The sequence below is a fragment of the Sinocyclocheilus grahami genome, unplaced genomic scaffold, assembly GCF_001515645.1.
Source record: "Sinocyclocheilus grahami isolate Dianchi unplaced genomic scaffold, SAMN03320097.WGS_v1.1 scaffold113.1, whole genome shotgun sequence".
Classification (NCBI taxonomy): domain Eukaryota; kingdom Metazoa; phylum Chordata; class Actinopteri; order Cypriniformes; family Cyprinidae; genus Sinocyclocheilus; species Sinocyclocheilus grahami.
Window position 1 is genome coordinate 39,598 of NW_015505292.1, and position 20,352 is coordinate 59,949.

General features: G+C 35.2%; 1 protein-coding gene across 1 annotated transcript in view; it reads right to left on the bottom strand.

Annotated features, from left to right (window-relative positions):
• Window positions 1-20,352, bottom strand: part of LOC107589188 (protein-methionine sulfoxide oxidase mical2b-like) — a 48,011-nt gene that overhangs the window by 8,109 nt on the left and 19,550 nt on the right. Inside the window, exons 17-32 of the mRNA XM_016277555.1 lie at window positions 19,286-19,624; window positions 16,237-16,341; window positions 14,943-15,059; window positions 14,683-14,775; window positions 13,885-13,989; window positions 12,015-12,201; window positions 11,860-11,924; window positions 10,547-10,921; window positions 6,334-6,482; window positions 6,108-6,184; window positions 5,055-5,924; window positions 3,515-3,588; window positions 3,296-3,385; window positions 3,001-3,094; window positions 373-472; window positions 226-299 (exon numbers count right to left, since the gene is read on the bottom strand). Coding sequence (XP_016133041.1) covers window positions 226-299; window positions 373-472; window positions 3,001-3,094; window positions 3,296-3,385; window positions 3,515-3,588; window positions 5,055-5,924; window positions 6,108-6,184; window positions 6,334-6,482; window positions 10,547-10,921; window positions 11,860-11,924; window positions 12,015-12,201; window positions 13,885-13,989; window positions 14,683-14,775; window positions 14,943-15,059; window positions 16,237-16,341; window positions 19,286-19,624 — 2,914 coding nt within the window. The remainder of the gene's footprint in view (window positions 1-225; window positions 300-372; window positions 473-3,000; window positions 3,095-3,295; window positions 3,386-3,514; window positions 3,589-5,054; window positions 5,925-6,107; window positions 6,185-6,333; window positions 6,483-10,546; window positions 10,922-11,859; window positions 11,925-12,014; window positions 12,202-13,884; window positions 13,990-14,682; window positions 14,776-14,942; window positions 15,060-16,236; window positions 16,342-19,285; window positions 19,625-20,352) is intronic.

Consider the following 20,352-nt stretch of genomic DNA (forward strand, 5'->3'; position numbering starts at 1 on the left):
ATATATATATATATATATATATATATATATATAATTTCCAATAGATTCAAATTATATATTCAAATAGAAAACATTTATTTTTAATTATAATATTTCACAACACTACTGTTTTTTCTTTTTTGATCAAATAATGCAGCATTGGTGAGCATAAGACAGTTCTAAAAAAACAAAAAAACAATTCTTCCAAACTTTTGACCAGCATTATATGCATAATAACAAACACACCTTCAGTGTCCATTCGCCGTCTAAGGTCTTGCTGTAGCCGACTTTGAGTGTCCTCCAACTCCAGTTCTTCAGTACTAGAGACAAGAGCATGTGTAAGAAATGTATGAAAACCTTGATTAAAAAAACCACAGGGGTCACAGTACTTACAAGATCATGATTTCAGACTCGTATCGCGACAGTTTGTTCTTCTCCAGGACCAGTTTGAACCAGGTTTGCAGTAGCGTGGTCTCATCTGTGGAGTCATCACCTGTGAACACGACATAAGTCAAAATTGACTGAACACTGAAATCTATAACACGACTAATATGACTCAGTCCTGTGATGGTGTGTCAGATAGAATTAGTTCCTAAACATATGATTGACAGACAGTATGTGATACGAGTCCCAAGCTTCTGATTCTAGTGATAGACATCCACTATTAGTTAATGACTTTTCCAGTCATTTGTGATTAACAAAAAATAAAATCAAAATGGAATACTTTAAAACAGAAGCCAAGTACTATTTAGCTAATAAACTCATATAGTCCCACACAATGTTCAAGTCTCCCACATTGACAGTTTCAGAGCATTGTCTACTACATACACCAACTCTCTATCCATTTGGAGGCCGCAAATGTGAGTTAACAAATCACCTATTTAACAAAAAAAGCGCACCCCGCAGTCCCTCATCTTAATACAATTATCCACACAAAGACACGTAAACATGCCGAGCAAGGACTGTATCCTTGCTGTCCACTTCACAAAAGGGACATCTTCTGTACTGCCTGCACCCTTGTGGCATTGTGAAAGAGAAAAAGGTACTTTGACGAAACAAAGCCAGGAATAAGATGTCACATGACACTTAAAGCAATGCATTTCCTTGCTTTATGCATTAATACCATGGCAGCCTTCAATGACAAATCTAGGAGCAAAGTTCCATCTCTTAATTTCCTAGTATTTCCATTTGGTTTCTTAATACCTAACAATGCCTGTCTAAGTTGTAGGACGTCAAAAGAGGAATTTCTGTAGAAGCAGAAGTGAATTTCTAGATAATGTTAAAATTCAATTTACAGTCCTTATAATTAGAGCTTAAAGCTTTCAAAATATGATTATAAACTCATTATGCAGTATGTTAAAAGGCTGCTGCGATTTGGCTTTTTTCATCAGAACGACTTGTTGCCTTCAATAATCCCCACGTAGATCAACATTCACCAAAATAATGAAACATCACATTTTCAGCTCATTTCTGAGGCACTTTTCCCTTTCTCTATTTACAGAAACCATTACCTCTGCAGTCATTTCAACATAATTTTGACTCTAAATGGCCATTTAGTTCGAATGCAAATCACTTATTTGAATCTCTAATTTTCCCCCTCTAAAAAAAAAGTCAAACAATAAGGCAGCAGCTTATTTGCAGGTTGTCTTTGTGTACATGCCATATGGATTCAGCGGTTAGTCCTGACGTAGTATTCATGTCATGAAGTGGTTCAAAATCTTTCTATGGACAATCACAATACATTGTACTCGATACAATAAAACATACAATAAATAACTAAATAAAAAATAAATTAACTATAATAATATAAAATAAAAATAAATGAATTAATTTATAAATAATATAAAAGTAAATGAATTATTAAAATACAAAATTAAATACAATACATACACAATACAATAATAATGTTAAATTAAATATTACAATTAAAAGCACACATAAAATGTAAATGTACTGTATGTGTATTTTTAATTTTGTAGTTTTACATTTTCTTTTTTTTAATTGTTATTTTATATTTGTAATTATGTACATATATCACCACAATACATTGACAATACATACACAAGAATTAGCCATATTAAAATACAAAATTAAAAATACATGCTACAAACTCACATAAAATAGATACCAATAATTGTAAGTAATTAAATACATAATTATAAGTAATTACATATATATATATATACACACACACACACACACACACACACGTTTGCTTTTGTGAAAAGTTGGGACATCCCATAGGCATAATGGTTTTATTAATGTACAGACCGTATATTCTATTGCCCTTTACCAACCCTACCCCTAAACCTACCCCTCACAGGAAACTTTCTGCTATTTCAGATTTTCAATACACTCCATTCTGTGTGATTTATAAGCGTTTTGAAAAGTGGGAACATGGGGTAATGTCCTGAAAAGTCACCTTCTCCTTGTAATACCTATGTCATACCTTTGTCATTATACAAATGTATGTCCTCATTTGTCACAAAAACGCGCACACACACACACACACACACACACACACACACAGAATAATGTTTATTTTTTTTATTCTAATACATTTAAAAAAGTATTAAAAGTATTAAAATATAATAAAAAAGAAAGAAAGAAAGAAATATATTATGGTTTAAAATCTTAGTTTGTCATTATCAAATAATCTAAGAAGAATAACAGGAAGTCCACATAGTCACTCCCTGTGACTTCCTGTGTGACATGAAATAAACAGGGTAAAACAAAACCAATAAAGTATATAATAATAATATAATAATTAATTCCAGAACAAGTTTGTGGAAATAAGGTTGCAAAATCTCTTTGCGAAATTACGCACTTCATTCGCATAGCTGTCAGCAACCGAAATAAAAGTCCTAAGTGTCATAACACCCCTTTAAATAATCATATCACCATCACAGAGTGAGTGGGTGGAGACGGGGGGCATGCAAGGACAATGGGACTGATAATGAGGCACTTTAAATAATATATTTCAGATGTAATAACGTGTGACAGTGTTAGAATGTGCTGTACCAGTTTCTCCTCTGAGGATCTTCTCCAGAGCCACACCTTTCTCCTCCAAAGCTCTCTGCTTCTCCTCAACTTCCTCCAGCTGTCTCTGGATTACCTGCCAATCACATCAGATAACAGTAACTGGAATATATGCGATTCATATTTCTAAAACAGATATACTTCACAGTAGTTCATAACTAAATGTGGGGTTTTTTTCTGAACAAGGGATATTACTTTAGCTTAATATTATTTATTAATGACATTTGTTTGAAAACCATATCATTCTATGACTCATATGTGTGTCTGTGTGGCATACCTGAGCCCTGTGAAGTATTTTCAGCTGATCTCTCTTGGTTTGTTGGACGGCTGTTTTCTCTTTTTTCTTCTGGGAGGTGTCACTGTAGGTCTTTATAGAAAATAATGAACAAAAAAGTGATGGTTCAAACTGGGACTGTGTGTTTGAAATGTAGATTTCACACAAATTGTTGGAATACCATTAGTGGTGTTTCTTTAAGAAAAGTAGAGGAGCGTTTACCCTTTGTGAGTCTGGATCCTGTTCCTCTTCACTAGATGAGTTGGACTCTGGTTGTTGTTGTTGCTGAGAAGAAGCTGTGGATACAAACCCACAACAATAATGTATCGTTGAAATAGCTAATTGTTTATTATTAAGGGATTATCAGCAAATACTGAAATAAAAATAAACAAATAAAAACCCAATATGGGCTGTCAATAATAATAATAATAATAATAATAATAAAAAAAATATTTTAGGGATATTAAGGCATATTTAAAAAATAGGAATTTATGAGTTAGTAGCAATATACTGTATATATAAGTGGCGGATAAGAATTTTAATCATTAAAATAATAAATTAATTAATAATAGTAATAATAATAACTGTTATTATTATTATTATTATAACAACAAAATGTTAATTACTAATTTAAAAAAGGCACATTTAAAAAAATAGGAAATTATCAGTAAATAAATAAAAATCTGATATTGGCTAATCATAATTGAAGAACAACACTTTTTTTTTTTAGGTGATGGCACATTTAAAAACAAATGGGATTTAGTAAAAGTGAATTGACATGTGGCCAAATATGGTGACCCATACTCAGAATTTGTGCTCTGCATTTATCCCATCCAAGTGCGCACACACAGTAGTGAACACACACACACACACACACACAAAATACCCTAAATAAACAAACAAACCCAATATTGCTTGAGAAAGATTAAAAAAATAAGTAAATATTAAAAAAACGGACCAATAACTGATATGGTGTAGATCTATACAGCACTTGTATTGGCCTAAAAAATACAGTAACAGTGGCATGAAAAGAGGTGTATTGTAAATATCAAAGTGTTTAGCTGATTATGAACATCAGTGTACAAGAACCAGATCATCAGAACAGATCCATTATTTGAAATTAGACTGTTTATTAAACCATCACTATGCTATCAAAACTATGAGCTGCAAACAATGTGGTATGGATATCATACTTTTCTCCTTACGTTGGCCTCTAGAAATGTTTCGATACATCACAAGATTAAAGCGGCACGTCCCACAGTTACCTGAATATTGCATGCAAGGAATATAATAAAAGCCAGTAGATTATAATATAAGAGATAACAGCGCTGCATATAACGATGAAGTTAACACAAGCAGCACCATGGGTTTGTGCACACACCGTACTTCATGCAGACGGCGAGTGGCATCAAAACGTTAATCATTTAGAAATAAAGAGCATGTGAGGACGAGTGCTGATGTTCACCGTCTGGGGTAAACTCATGATTTATTTATTGCTACACTATGTAACTTTTGGCCTTCTAGCGGTAGAGACAAAGCATAAGAGACTTTTTTCATAAACATTAAAATAACTTACCAACCCCAAACTTATATCGTGTCATACATTTACATGATAAAGACGTGAAATTGTATTCAGATGAATGAATGCGTTGCAGAACCTATTAGACACTGTGCTTTTATTTTTCTTTATCATTTTAATGTAGTGTTTTTAAATCGCTCTAAAACCAGTTGAGTGTTAAAGGTCACTTTAACCTGTAATTACCTTTGCTTCTGAACCTGGTAAGAATGGTCAAGATGTCCTTCTGGTTGTCTCCTTTGATCTGATCTGCTCCTTCGTTCCTCTTAATGCGCAGAGAGGAGAAGAAATTGAGTTTTCTGGGTGGTAAGGAGGCCATATCATCTTTTGTGGCCTTGTGGGTTTTGGAGCTGAGAGCCACCTGCTCCAGTAACGTGGTGAGCTCACTTCCTGTCCTCACACTGGATTGACTGCCATCGGTAGACGTGTTGCTGTGTTCCTCATCCTGGTTGCTCCGAATGCTGCTGCCAAACAAGCCGCTGAGGTTGAAGGACCCCTCAGACAACGGCCTGGCTTTCAAAGGCCGGTTTCTCCTGAGGACCACAGGGTTGTTCCCTTTGCTGGAGGATAAGGACTTCCGGAGACTGCTGGCCCACTGTTGGAAGCCAAAGAGTGGAGGAGTGGGTTTAGGTTGAGGACGGCTTGGTTTTGGTGGAGCTTCTGGTTCTGGTTGATCATTTGGAGGATTCGTTGAGGTTCTGTCAATTTGTTCTCCTTCAGAATTTGAGGGCTTTCCAGGAGCGGCCAAGTCCCAGTTGAGCAGCTTCTCCTTTTCAGATAAAGACAGCATGAGCTTGTTCTTGGGGCTGAGGGAGTTCGCTCCTGAGGGAACGGCTGTGACGACTGGCTCTGGAGAGGAAGTGCTGGGTTTTGGGGATTCGGGAAGAAAATGTGCGCGATATAGAGGGATTTTTGGGATTTTTTCCATGGGTGTTGACTTCTTGTCCTCCATTAGGGGGCAGTCAGACTCTGTAGTTGATGTTGCAGCCTTTGTTGAGGAGAGCTGTGTGAGAAAAGACACATGCTGTGTCCCAGTTTGCCTACTTATACTACGCCCTTAAAGTATGTACTCTTTTGGAGTTTGGACACATCAACCATCCTTAATGTATGCATGAAATGGACGGGCCCTTCTATATGTGACTTGAAATCTTTAAGTGTCCAAATACATTTTGGGGGTGACTGTAAGAGACAATAATAATGGATCCTGTGACTGTGAGGAAAATATAAGTTTTGACTGACCTTTCTGCAGTGGAGAATCGGGACACGCAGGTGCAGAATCTGCAGGATCGGGCTTTTTAGATGAACCTTTGACTTCACTACACCAAAATATGCAGATAAAAGACTTAAGACGAAAGCTTTCACATATATTATTAGTGACTAGCCAAGCGACACAAGTTCCTTGTCAGGGTAAATGAAAAGTTTCATTGTTAGACATTAACATGTAAAGTGAATATTGTGGACGAACCTCATGTTTATGACCTCGGTTGAGTCTGAGAGGACCTGCGCCTCTGCACTCTCAGCAGGAGCGCTGGGGTTCCACAAACCCTTCGGGTCATTCTGAGTTCTGGAGTCTGATTCAGCTCCTGCAGGGTCCACGCACACACATATGACAAACTGAATTTATAAACCAGACCCTGCTCCCATACTCAGAAATGATTACGTACATTAATGTCTGTATAACACCAGCACAACAACAACAACAACGACTACTACTATTAATAATAATAAATAATATTAAATTGTTTTATTAATTTACTTTATTATTATTACTACACATATCCCTGAAGAGGAAAAGTAACTAATTTATAACTTGTAAAATGTTACATGGCAGTCTTTAGTTCATCACTTTAATAAAATGGTTTGTAAAAGCTGAATTCCTGTTTAAAATGACAGTATAAGGTCCCTGACTTTCATAAGATGACAGTATATCTGAACACATGGCTAAATATGAACTAATTTCTCAGCTTTTTATTCATGTTAAGCAGACATTATTACCTTGAGACACCCCCCATATGAATGTCTGTTTTGATGAGTGCTTTTCAATAGTCTCCCTCACTATTTAGCTCTTTCCCTCTAGCACACTCTATGACAGTCATTCACGTATAAACTGAATACAGCACTCAATACTGCAATACTTTTTGTGTCAAATAAGTTGAAGACATAGCAAGAGATCTTCAAATGTGTTTATGAGAGCTTTGTCATTCATTTTTGACCCATTTTTGAATCTTACACAAAACACAAAACTATTTGCAAATGTTTCATCTTTATATTTTGCCTATACAAATTAGCCAATTGAATTCATTAAATGAACCATGGATATATATCAAATCAATTTAACCCTCATGTTCTGTTTGCGTCGTTTGAGACCGCAAGGCCTTGATAAATATATTTGTTTACAGCAGGGCTCGCAAAATTGCTGTTAGCCCAACGTCCCGTGCTATTGTGTCTTCCAGTCAGGCTACCGAAATGTATCAGCTCCCTGCCCGACTGTCATCTTAAATACAGGGATCAAAACGTGGCGCGGGTGTTTTTATATGAATGTATCTCTGAAGGCAACAGACTGTCTTCAGAAAAGTTTCGATGGCATTTTCCTTTCATCTTACCTGTAATACCTGATAAAGTAGCACGCTTCGTTTACAGCCGTTACCGGGGAAACCGCTGTATTTCTGCCGAAAGCACCTCCTGCTGGCAGAGAATGAATTTGCATTCTCAATAAGCCCGGCTGCTGTTTTTGTTCAGATCAATGCGAAAATCGACTCTTATTTTCACGCAGCAAACACGTAGTTGTAAATGTGAAAGAAGTTAATGTGCCTTCTAAAAGTCTAAACAATTAAGAAAGATATATTTATGCTTTAATATTATAATTTTAATACGGTTGACTCATCCCTGTTCTTAAAAATGGTGTAAAGGCTGAAATGTGATGTTTATCATTTGTAAGACTATTTGTTTCGTGAACACCTGTATCTGAACTGAAAATCATGTAATGATTTATGGTTTAATATGTGACCATAGACATTGCCCTACCCTGCTCATACGGTATTTTTATTTGTGCAGGTCTTAAATTGGTTTTATAAATTCTGCATATACCCTGTAAATTGTAAATTCCTTGATATTTGAGTTTTGAAAATGTTTTTGATTAACATTTAGACTCCCATCCAATTTTGTATTTTTTTGTGGGCTAGTTAAATTTATCAAGGGCTACCAAAATCTGGAGAGTGCCTGCCCGAAGGGCTACCAGGGATTTAGAAATTTTGCGAGCCCTGTTATAGTATGTAAAATTCTAATATAGTTGATAGATGTATCTATCTATCTATCTATCTATCCATCTTCAACAGAACATGGTGGTTAAAAATTCATGCAGACCTTTTGTTGAGGCAGTACAGTCACCTACAAAAAGCAAATAAAAGGACAGGATAGAAAAGACCCAAAAGAACCAAGTTAAGTTGGACTATACAAGAATTCAGACAATTTAAAATGGGTCCGATGTATGTACTAAATATATTTATTAAAAATGGTTTGTTGTAGTCCCAATGCTTTTAAAACGTGGGATGTGAAGATAAATAGTGTGAAAAGTGAAAACACAAAAAATGGGGAGGGTTACATTTGTATATCGTGGGTGTGATATATCTGGCACAGAATTATTTTTTTAGGCCTATAATGAAAATTGATAGTTGTGTTGCATTTCATATCAGCTTGGTAGTAAATATTTGTATAGAATGTTTCATCATTGCACTGATGAATACAAATGCTTTTTTGCTGGGGGTTACACAGGAAGCTCACTGAATCGGCAGACAAAAAGGCAGAAACAAACTTTTAGATTTAAAAATGAATTTATTTTATGCGTACAGGCTTTAAATATATTATAATTTAAGAGAAACAGTCTTTCATTGTGAAATATACAAAGAAATAGTAAGCTAAAATTTACGAAAAACAATCCTCAAAGGACTTTAAAAATTGTGCAAAACTAAGTCTTATATGACGACTTCAGTTTGTTTTTAGGAAAAGGAACAAGAGAGTGCTCTTACATGGGATTGGGATAGTAAAGCAGCCTCTGCAACAGAGAGGACAAACACGGAGAGAAACAAGAAGGGAGATTACTTTACAGGACGCCATGTACTAGAAAAACGAGTGCATTCAAAAAGCATGCTGAGATAGTCAAGCGTACAAGTGCACTTCTGTTAGTATGTTAGCTCTGGGTACAAACAAACGCAATGCCGTCTTTCGGTGAAGGACTATGATGATGTTTGTGATGTCTCATAATAAATGTTCATACATTAGACCCATGCTGCATGCAATCACAATAATGGGGTTAATATAATATATAATATAGTCAAGGGATATGCAGTGGGAAGCAAAATAACCAGATCACCTGACCCATGCAGGCCAATCGCGTTCCTGCTCTCACGGTTCAGCCAATCAAGGATTGGAGCATTGGAAACTTGAAACAGACTATGTATGATGTAGAGAAGGATGGGAAGAATGAAATATGAAGAGAAAGAAGGAAATTGAGAGAGAAATAGCACTAAAATCAAGGGTGAATTTTCCAGAACTATAATTATGCATGTTCCGTACACTTAAACACTGATAAATCAGTGCAAGAAAAAAAAAAAAAAAAACATTTTTAAAGTTTACACCACACATTTAGTGGAATGTTTGAACACCGATTGATTTAACAATTGGAGGTACCCTATTCACAGTGATCCCGAAGTACATTTCCGCCACTTTTACATTAGAAATCAATGCAGAATGACGCATTTCACCAATAAAGACTATTTGCATTACATCACAAAGAAAACCCCCCCCCCCCCCCCCACAATTTTGGTTATAAGCTAGTTATAATCTAGATTCCCCAAAAGGCCTTAAACTACAAAATTAGCGAACATTTCAACATCAAAAAAAAATACAGGAAGCCTATCATATTTCCTAATTAACAAAGTCGTCAAAATGCATTTTAATACTGTTTGGCAATTCCATTGCACATAACAAGGGCAGATGCAAACCTGCAGAATGCAAAATGTTGCATTCACGTTAACCGGCAGTTTCAGGCAGTTAGGATAAAGCAGCACAACCCTTCTCAGTAAAGTGCTCTTATCAGCTTTGGGTCTTACATTTTCAATCAGAAGAATATTTACGAACACTGAATGTTTCTTAAACCCTGTAGGGCCATAGCCCAGTCTTAAAGGGACAGTTCACCCAAAATAATAATTCTTTCATCATTTACTCACTCATGTCATTCCAAACCTGTATGACTTACTTTCATTTGCAGAATACAAAATGACATATTTTGATGAATGCTGATGATGTTTTTGTCGGTACTGTGAAGGTCAACGGGGTCCATTGGACCCCATTGACTTTCACTGTATGTACAAAAACACACTTTTCATTTGTCAAAATATCTTCTTTTGTGTTTCGCAGAAGAAAGTCAGTGATACAGGTTTGGAATGAAATGAGGCTGAGTAAATGATGAGAAATTTAAATGTGTTATTTTGGCTGAACTGTCCCTTTAAGAAGTCTAAAATTCAGTTTCTCATACAAATGACATAACACTGTTAAAAGTACCAAGAAATAACCTATATTATAAGCAATAAACTAAGCATTTCAGTGTAAGGGACTGGCCTGGTCTACAGAGTTTAGGAATCCCCTTCACTCATCAGTCTAGCAGTACCGAGGACCTTTTAAGACAGTTGGAGCCCCCGGTACGGCTCGACTGACTCCATCATGCTCTCTGGGGAGGAAGCGATGGCCTCTCGGCTCATCTGGCCCGTCATCTCATGCAGCACGTATATGAAGGGCACACCCAGACTTAGTAGCTCATAAAGGAATACATAGTCCTCCTGGCGCTCTCTGATGTGTAGCGCTACGGCCCGGGCCGCCTTATACATCCAGCGGGCAAGCTGGTGGGGCGTACCGAACAGTGCGCGGCCCACGTGCAGTGGCCAGTGAAGACTTTTCCTAATAAGGGAAGTCAGGGTACCTGAGGACGGGCCGCGGAGGCCGTCTGTGGCAGTGTAATCAGAACTAGCGCTGGACGAGGGTCTGCCAACTCCATTGATCTGTGCGACAATGATGATGAGATAAATAAAACAGAAGACTGTAACAATTACAGTACACTAAAAGTTACTTCTAATGTATATATCAAATGTGCATAGGACATTGCAAGTAGATTGATCATACACAGACATGCTGTATATATTAGTGATATAATAATAACAAATAATTATATTACTAATAACTAATTATTATAAACAAAAAGTAATAAAGAAAACATGACTAAGCATAATAATTAACCGATCTAGATTATCTAAATTATTACTATTATTAATTAATATTACTATCATTATTAATGTTATTACTATTATTATTTGATTATCTTGATTAATAATAATAATTAAAAACACCAGCTATAACTAATAATTATATTACTAATAATAACTAATTATATACTATTATAAATAATAAAAATAGCTTTTATAATTAAGTTATAATAATAATAATGATTATTACTATTATTACTATTATTAGTAATAGGTATTATTATTATTAATAATAATAATAATAATATTAATAATAATAAATGACTGAATACAAATTATTCTAAATGTATTATTCTATAAAAATCTAGATTATATTGATTATTAATAACTATAATAATCAAAAACAACAATTATATACTATTATAAATAATAAAAATAGCTTTTATAATTAAGTTATAATAATAATTATTATTATTAATAACAATAATATTAATAATGTGCTCACTTAATGTCAACAGTTTTGCATGCATTTGTGTGCATTGTTATTAAATGACTGATTATTCTGATAATAAATCAGATGTAAATGAAAATTTACAAATTTAATTTTATTAAATCAATTATTATTGGTCTATCGCAGCAGTCTGAAGTCAAATGTTTTTGTATAACCAATTCTTAACTGTATAACTGTCTGATTTATTGGTTGACTACATCCGTTTAATAAAATGTATTAATATTACCTCTCCTCTTGGATGCCTACTGCTGATTTTTCGCTGAGAAAAGTGCAGCTTGCAGTAAAAAGTGCCTGCAAGTAAATAATTTTTCAATTCAATACTATATGTAGCAGTCTAATGACTAAAAATGGCATTATAAACACCATGTCACTCTAACAAACCTTGGATGGAGTCGAAGGCATGTCCACCCAGACGCAATGTGCAACCACAGATGTTACAGCGGAAACACTCTCTGTGGAAGAAGTATCCCTCTGCACTGAGCCGCTCCATTATGTACACACGCTTCTTACAGAAGTGACAGGTGTCGCTGCCGCCCAGACCCTGAGGAAACTCCTTCCGCTTGCTGGTCTGAAACACAACATCATTGGTTTTTGTGGGAAAAGGGATCAAACAACATTTTGATGTTATAACATTGTTCTAATACACGGCAATGAGATCAGACACACAGGTTATTGATAAATTAATTAATTCAAATAAAAACATTAAAATAAATAAAAAATGTAAATTAATTAATAAATTTAAAAAAAAAAATAAAAATTTTTAAATAAAATTTAAACAAATTAAACATATTTTGAGGGTTACATGGCATGCTGAAGTATTTTGCCATATTATTAGCACATTGATCAGCTGTTTTAGAGAGAAAATTAGGACAAAACCTGCTAGGAACCACAGTAAAATATCACAAGTTTAAGTTAGCAGGTCAGTGTCACACTGTGCAATCACACAAGATCAACAGGGCACATTATTAAGTTAAACGGTCAATAAATCAATACTTAAGCCAAAGCATGAAGCATTGTCCTGAAAAATAAGGCTAAAAGCTTGTGCTTTGATTAGCCAGATACAAAAATATATATTACCACCCCAGACCTGCCAACTGTAAGGGGGATGGGGGGGTGGGATGGGGTGATACCGGGGGTCATATAGCCTATTCCTACATTACTTGAAGCTCCTTGATGGCTAATGTCAAAATTGTAATTGCACAATGTGCAAAATGCTAGACTTCATGTTAAATATTTTTCATAGGTTAGTACTTGGAGTCTGCACTCAGTTTGTGATATTCAGTAGGAATGCAACAATACATTTAGCCCAAGGTTCAAAAAATAACTCAGTTTTTCAAACAGTTTTCAGTTTGGTTCTGATGGTTTGGCACAACAGAGTTCTTTTTAGCGATTTTAAATGCTATTTAAAAAAAACAAACTCCAGTACATTGTTGTACACTGTTGATAAACATGGATCATCACATGTCTACCTTAAATTTATTTTGAGAGAAGTATTATTTTTATAGATTGGCCATTATTTAGTGCTATGAACACATGTAATGTCTGTTTCATTCATAGTGGATACTAGAGTCCACATATGCATCACCGAAGAAATAGAGCTCACGACTCCAGGAAATACCATACACGTGTTTCCTCATCTCAACGCACGACTCATGGACACACAAACAGAGCCAGTTTGGAGAGAAACTGCCCCCCCCCCCGGAAAACACTCTGATTGGTTGAACTCCATCTTTTTCTGTTGCTTGTTTACGGCGTGTTGACCGGTCACCGGGTTTTTGCGTAGTTTAGAGTGACAAATCGTACCAGCGTACTTTAAGGTCAAAATGCGTACCCGCTACGCAAAATGCGCACCGGTTGGCAGGTCTGCCACCCCAGATTCTGCACATCTTCTGGCATCTGTCTGTGGACAAAGACTTTCTTAACTACAGAAAATGTCACACAGTTGTGGCCATCAACAAAGAACATGCAGTTTTTGCACTTCTTTCCACTTTCTACAGATCACAAGATTAAAACACACCAGTTTACAACAGAAGACAACTGAGATATAAAAGAAAACCTCATGACACTGGCCTACATCCTGAGGCTGTAACTTTGCAATACAGACTAAATCTTTGTTGGGAAAATGAAATGACTTCTGATTCACATAAACAAGAACATGAGGGCTCCTCTAAAAACGTCAGAGGATTCTGTAGCCTGAAGAAATAACCATCTCTTTTAAACATCATCATGTCCCAGGACACAAGGTGCTTACCGGCGAGAGGGTAAAAGGGTTGTTAGGTCTGTGATCGGTCTCATATAAGATGGCCAGTGTAGCTGCTTTAACGCCAATAGCAGAGGAAACCTTTCCCACAGTTCTCTGACAATCAGCAGTGAAGAAGTGAAGGGGAAAAGAGAGAATAGAAAAAAAAAGAAGAAATGTGGTAGATATTCAAACCATAGTGGAGAATGATACAGATATGAAAGAGCGAGTTAGTGGACCCTCTTTAATCAAATTTAAATTAAACTTTAAATACATTTTACAGTATTTAATTGTATTCTTGTACCCTTTAATTGTATTTGTAAACTATTTCTATAGCCCTATTTAATAGATTTCCGCTAACTACACAATATATACAGTACAAGGAATACTATATAGAAATATAATACGTTTTACCGCCCATCTAATTTCTTCATGTTTCAAGGACTTAAGAAAAAGCAACATATCTTAAGTGTTGTGATCTCTTAAACTACTACATAAAAATGACAATTGTGTTCTTTCATGCATTCAATGTGTAGCAAATGTCATGCTCCTTCAAAGGAACAGCATGCTCATTTTATAACGTAAATCGTGCAAAAAATGTGACCGTTTTTACACTGGCCCTAGTTAGAAATCAATTAATTTTTTGAATTGTACAAAATATGAAAGAAATCATACCTGCTTTATTAATGGCAAAACATCCAAAAGTGTTTATGACATGCAAAGGTTAAGGTCGGTTTGTTGTTTTGTTTTTGCTACATGTTTATTCAGGCAGTACAAGGACGCACAGCCACAACATAGCTGCTTGAATACCTGTTTGGAGGGGTCAAGGCACTCTACACGTCTGATTTCAGAGTGATCTGTGTGCTGAACGTGGTTCAGCTGTGTTTCTGAATCTTCACTGCGCTACAACCAATGGAAAATGCCTTTCAACATTACTTACACCATTTTTTTTTTAATTCTGTAATGTGACTCAAACCACAGTCTGTGCAGATAGAGCACAGAGTGTTTATGTAGTCTGAAACAGGACAGCTCCTCTAATTACTATTATTAGTATAATCACAATGTTGTACCTGCTTGTATTGGACTGAAGGAACAGGAGACAGATGACAGGAGAGAGTAGAGCATTCTGGGATAGACTGAACTGAGAAAGCTTTAGAAGAAGAAACAGCAGAAGAGCTTTCATCTGCCTGTGTCAGGAGAGCAAAGATATAGAAAAACAAGAAACATTTTTAAAAAATAAAATCACAGTCCAAAGATTATTCAGAAACTGAACACTGTAAGATGACAGAAGAGAAGGACAGATGTAAAATAATGATTAAAAATAAATAAATAATTACCACTACTACTAATAAATAATAATTAATATTATAGCTAATACTGAAATACTGCATTATTTTAAATGTATTGTTATAATAAATAAAATATTACTGCTAACAATAATAAACTATATTGAGCAATAATATTATTGTGTAGTTGATATTAAAATATCAATATGTATTATATTAAATCTCTTTTTATAATTAATGTCATTAATAAATAAAATTAAATATTTTGTTATAAAGTAACAAAATACTACTACTACAAATATAATATTAGTTATTATTGTTATTATTGTGAGTGTAGTTAATATTGAAATATTAATACAATTTTAAATAAAATAGTTATAAAAAAATTAAATCAGTAAGAAATATAATACAATTATAAAAATATTAGTGTTTTAATAATATTTTATAATATTCTAAAGGAATAATTTTTTTAAAATCAGTTATGAATATCTTACAATATTCATATTGGTCAAAAACCATGAGGATCGGTCTCTCTATAGGAGAGAATGAAAATGGGAAATACAGACAGACAGAAACAGAGAACTACATTCAGCAAAGTGGCCAACCGCAACGTGACTATTTTATGCGTTCCTGATTAGTTCTGCTAAAATGAAAGCGTGCTGACCAAACAAACTGTTCTGCATTTCTTCTGCCTCAGTTTTTGCATTTAATAATTATATAAGTCAGGATGAAAAAGAAAAGGTCACTGTAAATAAAGCATGGACAAAGAGAGAGATCACCAATGTTGGCATATTTAAGTCCTTGTTCCTCTTAAGTCCTTTCAAGGGAAAATCCCTTGTGAGGTCAAGTAAGGACAAACAAACGGAGCAGAAAGTGTCCAAAATAAAATGTCATAGAAAATGTCAGCTATTTTCTGACCAAAAACCAAAACACAACACAAAGTACTTAACACAAAGTACTTAGTACTTAAAACACACTAAACCAGCCGCTGAAGTTTTGTGAGCACACAGCAAGCAGGGCTGTACCATCATGCTCTAGTATTATGGATGCAATCCAAAAACAAGTCTTTGCTTTTCACCTGAGGTTGAAGTGGTTTGCCAGTGAACAGGCGGCTCAGTTGCTGAGCTCGCACTTTAATGCTCTTTTTGTCGAACTGTCTAGTAATTTCAGCCTGCACTTTTCTCTGCAAAGTATTCAAAGGCAAAAGAGACAGAAAGCATCACAAGAGATAAAGGAAGTAAAACCATGACTGTCCGTAGCAGTAAAGGCCCCAATATACTCAAAACGAAGTTCTTTCGTTCTTCGTTTAGGGGTAAAACGAAGTTTGAAATACGTGAGCAGCGGTATACTGTTATCGAACATCCCGACGCCGCCCACTCTGATGAAAGTGACTGTTATATGAATAAGTAAATACATGCTGCGCGCTTTCTTCTCAGTAACAAAATAAACAAAAATTTATTAAAAGCATCTGATCATAGCAACATGGGTATTTTTGCACGAGCTCTGCAAATTAGCACTCCCGTGAAGTCACGTCACGTGTATTTATATGGCACTTTATTCAATATATTGCTTAAAATTAAGCAGCAGTATTAAACATGAGAAACGGTGTCAGTGTCTCATCTCATCAGAAGCACAACTTAATTTGCTACTATAAAGCGGTTCTCCACTGCGCGGACATCTCACCCCCAAGGACTCGACAGACGAGATGTACCCAGAGAAGAGTTCCGCGTGAAAGGCGGCGGAGCCTCAGCGCACACCTACTATGACGTAATTGTCACAGACCAATGGTAGTACGAAGGTGTTTTGCAGCCAGAACAAACTTTTCCGGAATGTTTGCTTTGGCAAGACATTTCGAACTCTCAAAACGATCTTCGTTTTGGCCGGATTTTGTTCGAAATTACGCCACATCAGTTCGTTCTTTGATTTCGCTTGAAGTATATCTAGGCCTTAAGAAAACAGATAATTCAAAGTTTACTATAATAAATGTAAAATATTCATGCATGGCATGCAAGCTCAAAATAAATCGGGAAAAAGATCTAGAGTCTGTCCTTATGCTTAATAAGAGCAGTTAAAGAAATGAAAGCATTAATATTAATATAAATTATTTGAATTTTAATTAACCTAAAAAATTATGCAAAAAAAAAAATTGGCGTAATGATCTTTCCAATTTTTTTTTCTTTTTACAGGGGTCATGAACTGAGAAACCAAAATTCCCTTGATCTTTTGACAGAGGTCATTGTACTATAAAAACATTCTGTAAGTTTCAGAACTCAAAACTCTCTCGTTAGTCTAAAAACAGCTTATATTGAAGCCAATCTGCCAAAATGACAGCTTGTGGAATGTGCCACTTTATGACATAATAGTGTGGCTAAACCCCGCCTCCGCAGAAGATCATCAACGCCTGCTTCGACACCACTGCCTGTTTAGCTTTGCTAACTGATTTGCGCATGTAGTTGGGTAAATAACACATTTTTTTTGCACATAATATACCTGTATATACAACTGTCTATTGTTATATACCTGTACATACAATTGTCGATTTGTATATTTTTATTCCTTATTTACTTGTTCTATTTTTAATTTTTTTATTTATTTAAATTTTTTATTATCTGTGTGTTTTTTGTTCTGTCACTGTCATTCTGTTACACTGTGGAAGCTTCTGTCACGAAAACAAATTCCTCGTATGTGTAAACATACCTGGCAGTAAAGCTCATTCTGATTCTGATAACGAACTCTGGACCCCTCACATCCAGCACACTCCCTCTTTGAACTGTTGCCATCTGGTCGACGCTACAGAGCACTGAGCACCAGAACGACCAGACACAGGAACAGTTTCTTCCCTCAGGCAATCCATCTCATGAACACTTAACAATAACTGTGGAACACACACTATTTATTCACTCATACACTTATTTATCTAACACACATACTCAGTCTACACCTCAAATTTGCACATAATATTCAGTACCTGTACATACAAAAACTGTCTATTGTAATATACCTGCACATACAACTGTCAATTTATATATTTTTATTCCTTATTTACTTATTCTATTTTTTATTATCTGTGTTTTTTTGTTCTGCCACTGTCATTCTGTTACACTGTGGAAGCTTCTGTCACGAAAACAAATTCCTCGTATGTGTAAACATACCTGGCAGTAAAGCTCATTCTGATTCTGATAACGAGAGAGACAATCGCAGGTCTACAAAGAAATCAAACGATAAAAATGGCCCCAAAAACAACAAGACGCTGTTCAGAGCCAAGTTGTGGAAAAACACATTGCATTGCCTTCCTTCTGATCCCAACATTAAGAAAGAGTGGATGAAGTTTATTTTTGATGAAGTTCCCGACCGCGTCAGTAAGAACTTGGTCCTTTGTTCACTTCATTTTACCGCAGATTCGTTTACAAACAAGGCACAATTCGACGCAGGATTTTCAGAAAGACAAACTAAAAGACGATGCTGTGCTGACTATATTGGATCCGACAGTAATGTCGTACCACAGCTAAATATCTACAGTGGATCTAAAATATGAATAGTTAATTATAACTAGTTATGGTTAATTATTCATATTTCCCCATGAGCTGATTCGCTACACAAGTGAGAGTAACTGTTTTTATTACATGATCACTATTGCTTCTGTTATTACAGATCGTTTGATATGAACTGAGTATTTATGCGTTTTAAACCTAAATCACAGCAGTGTCCATTTGTAAAGGATGTAGGCTGTCAAACATACACAGCTGTTAGCTAATCATAGCAGTGGGCGTTCACTTCCGAGTTTACAATCCGCCACGCCTACAGAGCTTTCTGATGAGGGGGCTCAAAATAGGACAGAAAATAGCATATTACTTCTAAATTATGATGTTTTTTGATGTAAAAATCTTGATAACACAAGTGTATAGAGAACAGTACAAATGAATAAAGGCAGTTCATGACCTCTTTAAAATAAATTCTGTATTGTTCAGAAAACATTAGTAGCGATTATTTAGAGTGCGTGCAAAACTCATGCTGGGAATGTTATTCTTGGTTACTATGCTGTTGCTAAGGTGTTTAAGTGTTTTTTGATATTCAGGCCCCTATTTTAGAAATGTAATAGGTTTGGATTGATGCATCACACCATTCACCTGACTGACTTCCTCTTCCAGCTTCTGTTGGCGCTGCAACATGGCGCTCAGGGCTGGCGTGAATGATGGGAGTGAATCTGAGGGGTCTGCCATCAATGAGGGCAGATGAGAATCCGACTGAAGCACTTTGAAGGGAATGTGAGGAGATCTGGGACGAGACTCACTGCTTTGATAACTTGAGGGAATTTCAGTTAGCTGGAGACTATGGTGAATGCCAGTGTTTTTGTGGTTGGACTGGATTTCTTTGTGACCGTGACTGGGCTGGATTTGTAAACGGTGGTCAGAATGATGGGTCTCATTCCTCGTGTGAGATTCCAGCAGTCTAAGATAAGAAGAAGGCTGAAAGGACACGGGTGACAATGTCAAATCTGAAGCCAGATTCATTAAAAAAATTATTAGGGATGCATGATTTATGTTGGTGCCATATCGGTTATCAGCAGATATTACAGATTTTTTAAAAATATATTGTATTGGTAAATACTGCATATTTTAATTGTTCATGCTCATTTTCTTTATTTTTACATTTAGATCATATAATGCTTACTAACCTATAGTGAATCTTAGAAAAACACTAATTTAATAACACCGTTAAATAGAATCTTTAGTAATATCTTAAAATAAATATCCATTTTCATACTCTTCATAATAATTGTGATGTCTACATCCACTTGTTGCATCAATTTACTTTTGAGTGTTTTATTTTGAATTTATTAAGAAAGTTTTAATTTAAGAAATAATCATTTTACATTTTTTATTTATTAAGAAATCTAATTATTTAAAAAATAGAATTGATACAATTTGAATATCAGTCATAACGTGAAAATATTTGGCACAGGTGCATATATTGCTGCATCTCTAATTTTTTTTTTTTTAAAGTCAGGAACAGTTTGAATTAAAACTAATTTAATCATTTTTTTTTGCAAATCTCAACATGAATATCCATTTTTCAGTGGGTACATTTTAATGTTGTGATACCTAAATTCACTTGTAGCATCGATTTTAGTTTTAAGTGACAAATTTAACTTTTTTTTTAAATTGTTTTTATTAAATAATCTTAATGGTCTATA